The sequence below is a fragment of the Leopardus geoffroyi genome, chromosome C2, assembly GCF_018350155.1.
Source record: "Leopardus geoffroyi isolate Oge1 chromosome C2, O.geoffroyi_Oge1_pat1.0, whole genome shotgun sequence".
NCBI classification, from domain to species: domain Eukaryota; kingdom Metazoa; phylum Chordata; class Mammalia; order Carnivora; family Felidae; genus Leopardus; species Leopardus geoffroyi.
Genome location: NC_059333.1, coordinates 144,585,766 through 144,599,246, shown reverse-complemented (window position 1 = coordinate 144,599,246; position 13,481 = coordinate 144,585,766). Strand labels below are relative to the sequence as shown.

At 39.6% G+C, this 13,481-nt stretch overlaps 1 protein-coding gene across 1 annotated transcript in view; it reads right to left on the bottom strand.

Moving 5' to 3' along the window:
- Positions 1-327: 327 nt before the first annotated feature.
- The window catches only part of CMC1 (C-X9-C motif containing 1), a 137,609-nt gene continuing 124,455 nt past the window's right edge, over positions 328-13,481 (bottom strand). The window contains exons 7-8 of the mRNA XM_045501010.1: positions 3,451-3,541; positions 328-385 (exon numbers count right to left, since the gene is read on the bottom strand). Of these exons, the coding sequence (XP_045356966.1) occupies positions 380-385; positions 3,451-3,541 (97 nt within the window). The 3' untranslated portion in view covers positions 328-379. The remainder of the gene's footprint in view (positions 386-3,450; positions 3,542-13,481) is intronic.

The following is a 13,481-nucleotide window of genomic DNA, read 5'->3' as shown; positions in this document are numbered from 1 at the left end:
TGTTAGATTATCACTGTTAGATAACTGTAATAGTGGAAAAGCTTACAAAAAAATCCATAATGACCAGGCAGACCATATCCCAGTTCATTATTTACTCCTCCCATCCCATTTGATAAATTTAACTTTGAAATTTAAAAAAAAAATCTTTATTTCAGATAATATTTCCATCATTTAGGATAAAGCAAACACTTCCTTGAGTCCATTAGTTCAGGTGATAATGATTTCCATGAATATCAGAGCTCTTGAGTATCGCTGAATATTTGCCTACATGCTTGTGGGAAGCTTCTGTAGCCTTTTCTTGGTAGGAATTCCAGTTTTTCTGAATTCTTCCCTTTCCTTCAGGTATTCCATTTTGCATTCTTCATAAAAGGCTGGATCATTATAACTAAAAGAAGGAAATGAATATCTCCTTTTAAAATGAAGTTTCACAAGCATTTAATGTAAGCTTACTTTAAATAATATTCAGACATTTCATCAGGTATAATCTTTCGTAATAGATTTTAAGAAATGGTCATAAATACAGTGTAAACATTAGGTTATCAAACTAGTTCATTTTTGAAAGGCACCATCCCGGGACAGAGCAATGAGAAGCACAGTACCCATCCTCAGAAGGCCATGGTGTTCGGAGCACATGAGTAAAGGCTGTGCAACAAGCATACAAAGTGCTGTGCCAGAGCGCAAAGATGAGGAAAACCTGATGCACGAAGAACTGCAAGTAAATTAGTGTCCTTGCAGCAGATTATGCACATAAGAGAAAGGGCCTGGGATGAAGCCAGACTGGGCAAAGGCCGCATCACGAAGGTCATTTTATGCCATACCAAGAAGTTGAAGTCTATCCTGAAGGCAATGGGCCACTATTAACAGAAGAACTTGAAGATCAGCTTTGTGTCTTCGATCACTCTGACAGCATGTGACAGGCCAAAAGGGGGCAGCAAGGTTAGAGGCAGGATGCCTGTAAGGTAAGTAAACTATTCAACTAATCTAGCCAAGGATGATGAGGGAGGGCCCTAAGCTAAAGGAGGAGCAGTTGTGATGAAAAGGACGAAATGGATCTGGGGGAGATTTAGGAAATAAAATCAACAGGAAATAACCATTTAGAGTTAGGAGACAAGGAAAATTCTAAACTCTAGACACACGATGTAGAAGGAAAAGGAGGTGAGTTCAGTTTTGGATCTGAAGAAAGTAGCAAAGAAATGTCATGACCTAAGGAAGTAACCAAATTCATGGGTCCAAACAGCTTTTGCAGACCTAAGCATGAGAGGAGAACCGGGAGCCCACTTTCTAAAGGATTCAGTTCAAGAAGATAAGGATGAGAAGAAGTAAGAGATGTTGGGGGAACAGTACAGAGCATAAGAGAAGCCAGGTAGAAGAGAATTTTAAGGGGCTTCTGCAGAGGGAGGTCAAGTGAAAGAAAAAGGACTGAAACGCTATTCACTGGATCTGGCTACCATGAATCCACTGGAACCTTTAGGAGAAGCAGTCTCAGTGGAAGGGGGCAGAAGTCAAACAGCAGTTTACTGAAGCATGAATGAAGACGCGGGTAGAAATAAAAGCAACCACTTATGTTTCAAGATGTCGCTACAAGGAGAGGAGAGAGGGCGGTGGTTGGTTACCTTCATTTCGTGGAATGTCAACAGTAAATAAAGCAGAGCACTTTCTTATTCAAAGATGAAGAAACACAGTGTGTTGAAAATTGAGGTCAAGTAAAATCCTTTACTCCATTTAGCAAATGTCATAACCCTCTTTTGTTTCCTTCACTGCTTTTCTCTCTTCTAAAGAGATGCAGCCTCCTCCAACCCCTCCCAGCCCCTTCCCCAGAACAGACTAGAACCTCTTATTTTTTCCTATTTCCAGGGGGTAAAAGGAAGGATATTTAAATAACTAATATTCAGATAACAAAAGCTAACAAATACAATAAAAAAAGGAGCTACCACTGATTGACTCCCCACTATGTGCCAGGCACTGTTGTAGTGAATTTACATACAGTTCCTCACAATCACTGCACTGTCTTCTATGAGGAACCTGCCCAGGGCTGTACCACTAGCTAAGCTCTGGCTGGTCCAGAAGGTCAGCCCCACTGCCCTCTCCACAGCCCGCGCTCCTGCCCCTCTGCTCTAGTGATGCCCATCTGGGAGAGAGGGATAATATGGCAAATTAAGAACAAGTTATTACGACAAACTGAGGTGTAAAAATTCTTTAATATATAAAAAAAGCATTCAACAAATCCAGTCACAAAGAAGTTTAACCAGTTCATCGATCCGTCACGCATCTCTCAGGAGCATGAGGAACAAAACTGGAAGAGAAGTAAGTCGTAGAAGGAACTCTTACCCCTCTGTGATGAAGTGCTTAGTGCAGGTCCTGGCCCCTAAATAAGGGTGTGTTTCCTCGTCTATAAATGCGGGCATTAGTTTAACTTCCCAAGTCTCCTACCTACAGACTTTTTTTTTTAAGTTTATAAATTTTACATTTCTGTGTACATTATTTGCTATCAATGAAAACAGGGGCACCTGGGTGGCTCAGTCCATTAAGCGTCCCATCTGGGCATGACCTCGCAGTTTGGGAGTTCGAACCCCACATCGAGCTCTGAACTGATGGTGCAGAGCCTGCTTGGGATTCTCTGTGCCCCCACCCCCCACATTCTTCCTCTCTCTCAAAATAAATAAACATTAAAAAGAAATAATTGATTCAGATAATCACTACTTTTTATCTAATTCCCTAATAAGGAAGTATCAAACCATGCTGACCTATATGTTTCACAGGCTAGAGGAGCACAGTTAGAGAAGAAAATATAAGGGATAACCAAAACCACGACCTCACAGCTATCAATGAACAATACGAAAGTATTCTGCAATACTGTCTGTGAATAATGTAGATAATGAAATGTGTGGGGAGATACGGCAGAAAGCACTTGCATGCAAAGAACTTGCCAAGTTTTCCTTTAATATTCAACTAAACGTCAGTGAACGTATTTAAGACTTATTTTTAAATCGATTAATCTCAAAAATCAAAATTTACCTTTGTATCCTTCATTTGATGTAGTGCAACTTTCCTAGGAATTAAATTATATTAATCCCCCAAATCACCAGGCCGACAAATCATCTAATTCAGTACATTTTCATTAGAGGAGACAAATATAAACCCATCTGTAATATATTCTATACATCAACTGTTCACGAAAAGGAATATGGTAAGTCATGTGAAAAATCCTGTATTTTTGTTCGCGGATCTCATATGTTTAATCAGATACAATGTTGACACATAACTTGACAAGACCTTTCATAAATATGTTGCTTAGTATGTAACAAACTGAAATCTCAGACTCAGCTAACAATACCAAAGATGTGATGGGGCTAGTAAAGGACCTATTACATGTAATGAGTTAAATAACACACTCTTACCTACTACATACGTTACACACAGAGAAGCATAAACAATGGGGTGATGACTTACTGAGCAGTTAGACATTCTTTCAATGCAGAATTTTCTTTTCGGCATTTTACTACCATAAGGATTCCAGAGTCCTTGCAACATTTGGTAAAATCTGAAAAAATGTGGAAAGAACAAAACAGCCTGCAGTTACATCAACACAATTTTCAACAGCTCTAAAATATTCATCCACTTAACATCCATTACCTAGATTGTGCCTGGCACACGGCACACCCTCCACAAAAGACACACACTTGAATAAAAGGCAGAACCGGACGAGTGCCCTTAACTCTGCAGGAATAAAGAAGGAACTCTGAAAGGGGGGAGAGAGGACCTCTGAGGAGGCGTCATGGAGAGAGAAGGGACGCAGAGAATAAGGGAGATTTCTAACAGAAATAGGGGATCTTTCACAAGAAATGAGTAAGGAGAGTAAAAGGGAAGCCGTTTCCAGACACGGGCATCTGGCGTCTAGTTTCGCGTGTCTTCGATGGCGTCAAGGCACCCCCTTTAAGACAAAGCTGCCACGGTGCCTTGATCTCTGATGACAGAACTCCCACTCCATTCCCAAGGCAACTCTTAGACACCCTGAAAACTCAAACGGCTTTCTGTCAAATTTCCATTCTAGTAGTTTGCCTTTTAGATTGTACTGGTTCCGTGGTATCCTGCCCTCTCAGCACTGCCAACCCAGAAGAGCCTGGTGCCATAATCCAGTTTGCTTTGGGTCGGACTCGGCCCGACCTCACTCCTGCCACAGGACCACGTGCCATGCCGCAGCTACTCCTAACTCTCCTGGTCCTTCCTCCTGTCCCCCGGCTGCTCTAGTTTGAGCTCTGCCATCTCCAACCTGCTGCAAGTAACCAACCATGTCAGACGTAAATACGAGATCATCCTCACAAAGAAGCTGTAGGTAAACCAGTGTTTTCTGAGTATCTTTTATAACCCCTTTAATGCAAAGTTAACAAGAATGCTCTCTTCTCTTGAGCTATGCCTTACCCTCCTAGTTCCTAAAGAACAGAATTTATAATGATCTCAAAGCAAGCAGGTAATTCAGGGGTCTCCATGAAGACACATAATATGTAATAAAATATTTTCAAGCCGCAAGCAAACTGGAAATAACTGAGATTTATGAAATGTATAAAAAACTCACGAGAGGGGCTGTGCTGGGATAAGAGTCCCAGAGCACAGACATTTGTATCTACGCGAAACGTCACAGCACACTCCGAAGGATATGTGGCAGGATAGGAACAATGACAACAGATGCAGGAAATGACTTTAATTCAAATAGTTTCATGTGTGCGATCCCACGAAACTGTGGGTGACACGCAGTGACACTCCACATCAAAGACACACAGGATTAGCTTCCTTTAGCTGCTTGTTCTCTACCCTTGGCAATCCCACCGGTGGCCTTCTGGCTCCTGAACCCAGCCAGGTATCTTGTTGATTTCAACTGCAAATATTCTTGTTCCTCTCTGTGCACATGAGCTGAGCTCATGAGCCACATCAGACCAAGGGAATTTCCTTTGTGCTCTCTGACTAAAGACTCCCTACAACTCAAAAGGCAGATCAGACTCACAAGCAGCTCATTATTAGTGGTGAACCTGAGGGGTGGCTACGTGGCTATCAAAAAGTCCATTAACTTCCACTCTGGAATGTCATTATTAGCATCCCTGCATGTAAATTCTCTACTCACATTATGATACTAAGATCTACCTTTCTATAAGTAACGGTTATGATTCCAGGTAAGAACTAAGACCTGGGAAATCCTCAAAGGGAATGTATGTACATAAAGTTAACCCAGAAGTGACTAAATCTGGGTAAGGGATTCTTGAAGGGAATTGCCATGCTCCATGGTGAAGAACCATGAGCTTATTCCTCTGCATCACCCAACCTTGGTATAAAGGCACTAGACCAGAACAGTTCATGCTTCTAGATAATGTCTAGAAGAAAGATCATTAGCATCCTGAATTTGCCTAATGAAAATACACTAGCTGATCAAAACCCTCCTTTTCTGGAAAACACAAACACAATGGCTATTAAAAAGCCCACTTTCTGGGTTATAACAGACCCAATACTTTTACATTTGATAGATTCAAAACAGAATACTTAGACACTGTATTGTTTTCAGATGCATTTTCCCTAATATGAATAAAAATGTTCTTGGTAAGGAATTGATGCAAGATACCATTTATGTGTTCTGACCACAATAAAGACACAGTCTATATATTTTCACACTTGTCCAAATCTCTTCAGGAATAACTGTGACTGGCCTAAAGCCTCAAGCTGTTTGTGAGGTTTTTGTCACTTGTTTGGCAACAAGATTTTAATGAGGATCTTTCTTTCATACCGTATTAGCATACACTCATATAATAATGATGTTGCTAATCCTGCTAACTGAATGGTACTCTAAGACAATTTAAATTCTTTGTCTTTCAGTGTTATGCTAAATGTTACAAAGTTTGTATGCCTATATATAATTTAACATTAATTACCAGTAAAGATTATCAAAATAAAATTTCATTTAAGTACATCTGTAGGAAATACAAATGAAAATCCGTAAACAGTAAGAACAGAGAGATGCTAAAAAAGTTATTTCAAAATTTAAAGAAAGGTACTTTTAAAGATAACATTCCAGACTTTTGTCTTAAAAATGTCAAGAACATGGGGTGCCTGGGTGGCTCAGTCAATTCAGCGTCCGACTTCGGCTCAGGTCATAATCTGGTGGTTCATGAGTTCAAGCCCCACATTGGGCTCTGTGCTGACAGTTCAGAGCCTGGAACTTGCTTCAGATTCTGTGTCTCCCTCTCTCCCTCACTGCCACTCCCCCACTCAGAGACACTCTGTGTCTCTCTTAAAAATAAATATTAAAAAAGAATGTCAAGAACATGATATCTATTCTTCTCAAACTATTCCAAAAAATAGAAGAGGAAGGAAAACTTGTAAATTCATGATACAAAACCAGTATTACCCTGATGCCAAAACCAGAGAAAAAACACTACAAAAAAGGAAAACTACGGGCCAATATCTCTGATGAACATAGATGCAAAAATCCTGAAAAAAAAAATATATAAGTAAACCAATTTCAACAATACATTTAAAAATGCACTACAATCAAGTGAGATTTATTCCAAAGATACAAGAGTGGGTCATTACTCACAAATCAATCAATGTGATACATCACATTAACAAGACAAAGGGATTAAAAACCATATGATCATCTCAACAGATGCAGAAAAAGCATCTGACAAAATGCAACATCTGTTTATAATAAAACCTCTCAACAAAGTAGGTTCAGAGGGATCGCACCTCAACATACTAAGGTGACACATGAGAAACCCATGGCTAGCATCATACTCAATGGTGAAAAACTAAGAGCTTTTCCTCTACCATCAGGAAGAAGACAAGGATGTCCAGTCTCACCGCTTTTATTCAACACTGTACTGGAAGTCCTAGCTGTAGTAATCAGACAAGAAAAAGAAATAAAAGGCATCCAAATCAGGAAGGAAGAATAAAATGGTCACTATTTGCAGATGACATGATGTTATATATAGAAGACCCTAAATTCTCCACCAAAAAACTGTTAGAATTAATAAACTGATTCAGTAAACTTGCAGGATACAAAACTAACACATAGAAATTGGCTGGGTTTCTATCCACTGATAATGATTTAACAGAAAGAGAAATTAAAAGAATCCCACTTACAACTGCACCAAAAAGAACAAACTTTTAGGAATAAACTTAACCAAGCAGGTGAAAGGCTTGTAACCTGAAAATCATAAAACACTGATGAAAGAAACTGAAGACGACACAAACGAATGGAAAGATATCCCATGCTCATGAATTGGAAGAACAAATATTGTTATAATACCCATACTACACAAAGCAACCTACAGATTTCATGAAAACCCTACCAAAATACCAACAGCATTTTTCACAGAATGAGAACAAATAACCTTAATACTGATACAGAACCACAAAAGAACCTGAACAAAGCAATCTTGAGAAAGAAGAACAAAGCTAGATCACAATTCCAGGTTTAAAGATATGCTATAAAGCTTTAATAATCAAAACACTATGGTATGGGCAGAAAAACATAGATGAATTAAACAGAACAGAGAGCCCAGAAATAAATCCACACTTATACGGTCAATTAATCTTTGACAAAAGAGGCAAGAATATGCAATGGGAAAAAGACAGTCTCTTCAACAAATGATGCTGGCAAGACTGGACAGCTACATGCAAAAGGATGAAACTGGACCACTTTCTTACATCATACACAAAAATAAACTCAAAATGGATGACTAAAGACCTCAATGTGAGGCCTCAAACCATAGAACTTCTAGAAGAAAACATCAGCAGTAATCTCTTTGACATCAGCCTTGGCAACATGTTTTTAGATATCTCTCCTGAGGCAAGGGAGACAAAAGCAAAAATAAACTATTGGGACTACATCAAAATAAAAAGCTTTTGCACAGCAAAGGAGACCATGAACAGAATGAGAAGGCAACCTATTGAATGGGAGAAGATATTTGCAAAAATCTACTATTTAAAAGAAATTAAAAAGCTTAAGGGGAATACTCAAGATTTATTATCTCTATTTATTAGAATATAAATTAATGGCAATAAGATGTGATTCCAACAAAAAGCATTTAGTATGTAACACTTGGAACAGAGATGACTTCTACTTATGGAAAGCCAAAGGACAATGACACATAAATGACACATATGACCCTGTCCAGGGTCTACAATGGTTCCTGGAGATGTTCTGGGGAGGACTGTAGAATAGAAAGATTCGAAGCTCATGTTGTCCCACGGATACAACTAGATAACATTCACATCAGTATAAAAGACCCAGAAAATGTCCCCAAGACTGGCAGAACAAACCCCACACTGAAGTGTAGAGAAGAGCCCACCTCAAAGAGGGTAGGAAGCGTGAAGACACAGTCAGGAACTAAATGGACTTGTGGGACTGTCCATTGGAGGGAGGGATGCCAGGGTTATGGGAAGGGAAAAGAAACAAACTCTTACACTGGGGATCCCACATGGGAAAGAAAAACTCCCATAACATTTGGCTTTGAAAACCAAAGGGGCCAAATTTCATGAGTTCTTAGAATTAGCAGAGCTTAACACCAGGAATATTAAAAATCAGTAGGTTCAAGCTCTGGGAGAGCTGAGAGGGCAAGAGAAAACGGAGTCCCTCATCCTTAAAGAGACAGTACAACAAAGAGCCCTTAGAGATGCAGCATGGAAGCAGAAGTTTGAAAATTGGGGCATAGAGAAGGGAGAGTTATGTCACTCATCTCGGAGCCTGTCCTGGAGGGACACAGATGGCTGGGGGACTCCTCCAGGGACAAAGGAACTGGTAGAACCATTTCCCTCCCCCCCCCCCCCCCGCCTAAAATAAACACACGGCCACCTGTGAGAACAAGCCTGGCACACCACTGGCCACCTAACTCGCTACTAGTGCACGCCATCCCCCCTCCCGCTAGAGCAAGCTTCTGCAGAGCTGCTCCCTCCAAAGCTCTTGGCCGGAACCCATCCAAAGCAGCACCACAAGCTTCAACTGTGTAAGCAGCTGTGACAGGGGCCAGTACCACTCCAAAGGGACTCCTGTCCTGGGGAGAGGGGAAGATAACCACACACACTAGTCCGAATGCGACTCCAGCAGTGGGGTGGGGGCAGGCAGGAGTCTGACTGCAGGTCCCACCCACCCACCAAAAGATTCTCAGGGGCAACACAGGGAAAGCACCCTGCAGCTGGTGCTACTGTATCTCTGACAGACGCCTGTTCTGACTCAACTCAAGCCCAAGGTGGCCCCCGAATGGCCCATGAACACCACAGGGACCAAACCCTGTCCACAACAGGCAAAGAGAGCTACTGCAGACAAATGAACCGAAGGAAAAGGGGCCAAACCATAACCCCAGGGTGCACGCGACACACACAGGAGACACCCCTGAAGTGCCAGGTTGTGGTGAACAGGGGATGCCGCACTGCAGGGCGCTACAGGACCTCCTATTCATTAGGCCATTACTTTCAAGAGCTGGAAACATAGCTGAGTTTCCTGACACACAGAAACAGAGTTAGACACACTGAGGACAAAGGAAAATGTCCCAAATGAAGGAACAAAATCACAGCAAGATACCTAAGGGAAATGGAGAAAAGTAACATGGCTGATAGAGAACTTAAAGTAATAAATCATAAAAATACTCACTGGATTTGAGAAAAGAGAAGAAGACCTCAGTGAGACCCTTAACAAAGAGACAGAAAACACAAAAAAGAATCATTCAGAGATGAAGACCTCAATAAATGAAATTAAAAATAAGAATAAATCATAGACTAAAGGAAGCAGAAGAATAAATCAGTAACCTAGAGGACAGACTAATGGAAAGCAATCAAGCTGAGCAGGTTGTGAGAAAAAAAAAAAAAAACAGAATGAAAAGAGACTTAGGGAATTCAGTGACACCATCAAATATAGTAACATCCACATTATAGGGATATCAGAAAGGTAAGAGAAAGAAAAGGGGGCAGAAAATATACTTGAAGAAGTAATAGCTGAAAATTTCCCAAATATGGGGAAGGAAACAAATCTAGGTTGAGGTCGCACAGAGTGCCCCCCCAACAAAACTGACCCAAGGAATTCTGCAACAAGACACAGAATAATTAAAGTGGCAAGAAGCAGTAATGAAGAGAGAATTTTAAAAGCACCAAGAGAAAACAAAACAGTTACATACAAAGGCAACCCCATAAGGCTATCAGCTATTTTTTTTTTAGCAGAAACTTTGCAGGCCAGAAGGGAGTGCCATGATATTCAAAGTGCTGAAAGGAAAAAAAAACCTGCAGCCGAGATTACTCTAGCCAGCAAAGCTATCATTCAGCATAGAAGGAGAGATAAAGAGTTTCCCAAACAAAAGTTACAGGAATTCATCACCACTAAACCAGCCATACAAGAAATGTTAATGGGGACTCCTTGAGTGGAAAGGAAATACCATAAGCAGGAATAAGAAAAGTAGAGGGCACAGAAGCACCTGGGTGGCTCAGTTAGTTGAGCATTGGACTCTTGATTTCAGCTCAGATCATGAAGCCACGGTTGTAGGATTGAGCCCCACCATGTCATGCTCCATACTAAGCATGGAGCCTGCTTACAATTCTCATTCCCTATGTCCTTCTCCCTTGCTCATGTGCTCATTCTCTCTCTCTAAAAAAAAAAAAAAAAAGTTAAAAAAGAAGGAAAAGAAAAGTAGAGAGCACAAAAGCAGTAAAAATGTGTGTATCTGTCAAAATCAGTCAAGGGACTCACAAAATAAAAGGATGTAAAGTATGAAACCATTTACCTAAATGTGGAGGGGAGAGGTATGAAGAATGAGTTCAAACTCAAGCAACCATAAACTTAATATAGCATATGTTAAGATGTTAGATACATCTTAATATAGCATATAGCAGAAGATGTTATACACAAGCCCCAAATCAAAAACCAGTATTAGGCAAAAAATAAAGAGAAAGAAATCTAAATATAATACTAAAGAAAGCCAAATAACCGTGAGAAAGCAAGGGAAGAATGGAACAAAGAACTACAAAAACAACCATAAAATAAGTAACAAAACAGCAATAAGCACATACCTATAAATAATTACTTTGAATGTAAATGGACTAAAGGCTCCAAAGACAAAGGGTGATGGACTGGATAAAAAAACAAGACCCATGTATATGCTGCCTACAAGAGACTTATTTCAGATCTAAAGACACATGCAAACTGAAGGTGAAGAAACAGAGAAGCATTTATTATGCAAATGGATGTGAAAGGAAGTTAGGGTAGCAATACTTCTATCAGACAAAATGGACATTAAACAAAGATTGTAATAAGAGACTAAAAAGGACATTAATCATAAAGGGGACAATTCAACAAGAAGATATAACAATTGTAAATATTCATGCACTTAACATGGGAAGACCCAAATACATAAAAGTTAATAATATAAAGGAATTAATCAATAGTAATACAATAATAGTAGGGGACTTTAATGCCCCACTTACTTCAATGGACAGATCATCCAAACAGAAAATCAACAAGGAAACAGTGGCTTTGAATAACATTGGACCAGACAGGCCTAACAGATGTATTCAGAATACAGCAGAATACACATTCTTCTCAAGTGCACATGGAATATTCTCCAGAAGAGAGCAAATATTAGGCCACAAAACAAGTCTCAACAAATCCAAAAAGACTGAAGTCATACCATGCGTCTCTTCTGACTACAATGCTATGAAACTAGAAACAAACTTCAAGCAACAATCTGAAAAGAGTAGAGATAAATGGAGATTAAGTTGCATGTTACTAAACAATGAATGGGTCAACCTAGAAATCAAGGAAGAATTCAAAAAAACGTATGGAGACAAATGAAAACCAACAGTTCAAAATCTTTAAAATGCAGCAAAAGTGGTTCTAAGAGGGAAGTTTGTAGCCATACGGGCCTAACTCAAGAAGCAAGAAAAATAACTTGTTAATACATCTCAAGGAGCTAGAAAAAGAACAAAATCCAAAACCAGTAGAAGGAAAGATATAATAAAGATTAGAACACAAATAAATGAAATAGAAACTAAAACAAACAATAGAACAGATCAATGAAACCAGGAGGTGGTTCTTTGAAAAGAACTGATAAAACTTCAGCCAGATTCATCAAAAAAAAAAAAAAAGAGAGAGAGAGAGAGAGAGAGAGAGCACTGGGGCACCTGGGTGGCTCAGTCAGTTAAGTGTCTGACTTCAACTCAGGTCATGATCTCGTAGTTCATGGGTTTGAGCCACGCACTCGGCTCTGTGCTGGTGTTGCAGAGTCTACGTGGGATTCTCTCTCTCCCCACCACCTCTCTCTCTGCCCCTTCCCCACCTGCGTGCTCTCTTGAAATTAATAAACTTAAAGAAAAATACTCAAATGAAATCAGAAAAGAGAAGAAATAACAACCAATACCACAGAAATACAAATAAGACAGTATTATGAAAAATTATATGGCAACAAACTGGACAACCTAGAAGAAATAGAAAAATTCCTAGTCATCTATAACCTACAAGGAAGAAATAGAAAATTTGAACAGACTGACTACCAGTAACGAAATGGAATCACTAATCAAAAAACTCCCAATAAACAAAAGCCCAGGACCATACAGCTTTATGGGTAAATTTTACCAAACATTTAAAGAAGAGTTAATACCTATTCTTCTCAAACTATTACAAAAAATGGAAAAGGAAAGAAAGCTTCCAAATTCATTCTGTGAGTCCAGCATCACCCTGATATCAAAACCAGATAAAGACACTACCCAAAAAAAGGGAACTACAGGCCAATACCTCTGATGAACATAGACGCAAAAATGCTCAACAAAATATTAGTAAACTGAATACAACAATACATTTAAAAAATCACTCACCAGGATCAAGTGGGATTTATTCCTGAGATGTAAGGGTGGCTCAATATTTGCCAATCAATCAATGTGATACCTCACATCAATAGGAGAAAGGATAAAAACCATATGATCATCAATAGATGCAGAAAAAAGCATCTGGCAAAGTACAACATTCATTCATGACAACTCTCAACAAAGTAGATTTAGAGGAAATATACCTCAATATTATAAAGGCCATATATGAAAAACCTACAGCTAATATATATACATTTTTTAATGTTTATTTTTGAGAGAGAAAAACAGAGCACAAGTGGGGTTGGGGCAGAGAGAGGGGGAATCGGAAGCAGGCTCCAGGTGCCTGCTGTCAGCACACAGCCTGACACAGGGCTCAAACTCACAAACCATGAGATCACGACCTGAGCCAAAGTTGGACACTTAACTGACTGAGCCACCCAGGCGTCCCAAGCTAACATCTTATTTAACGGTGCAAAACTGACAGCTTCTCCCCTAAGATCAGGAACAAGACAAGGATGTCCACTCTCACCATTGTTATTCGACATAGTACTGGAAGTCCTATCTGCAGCAATCAGAAAAGAAAAAGGAATAAAAGGCATCCAAATCAGTATGGAAGAAGTAAAACATTCACTATTTGCAGATGACATGAT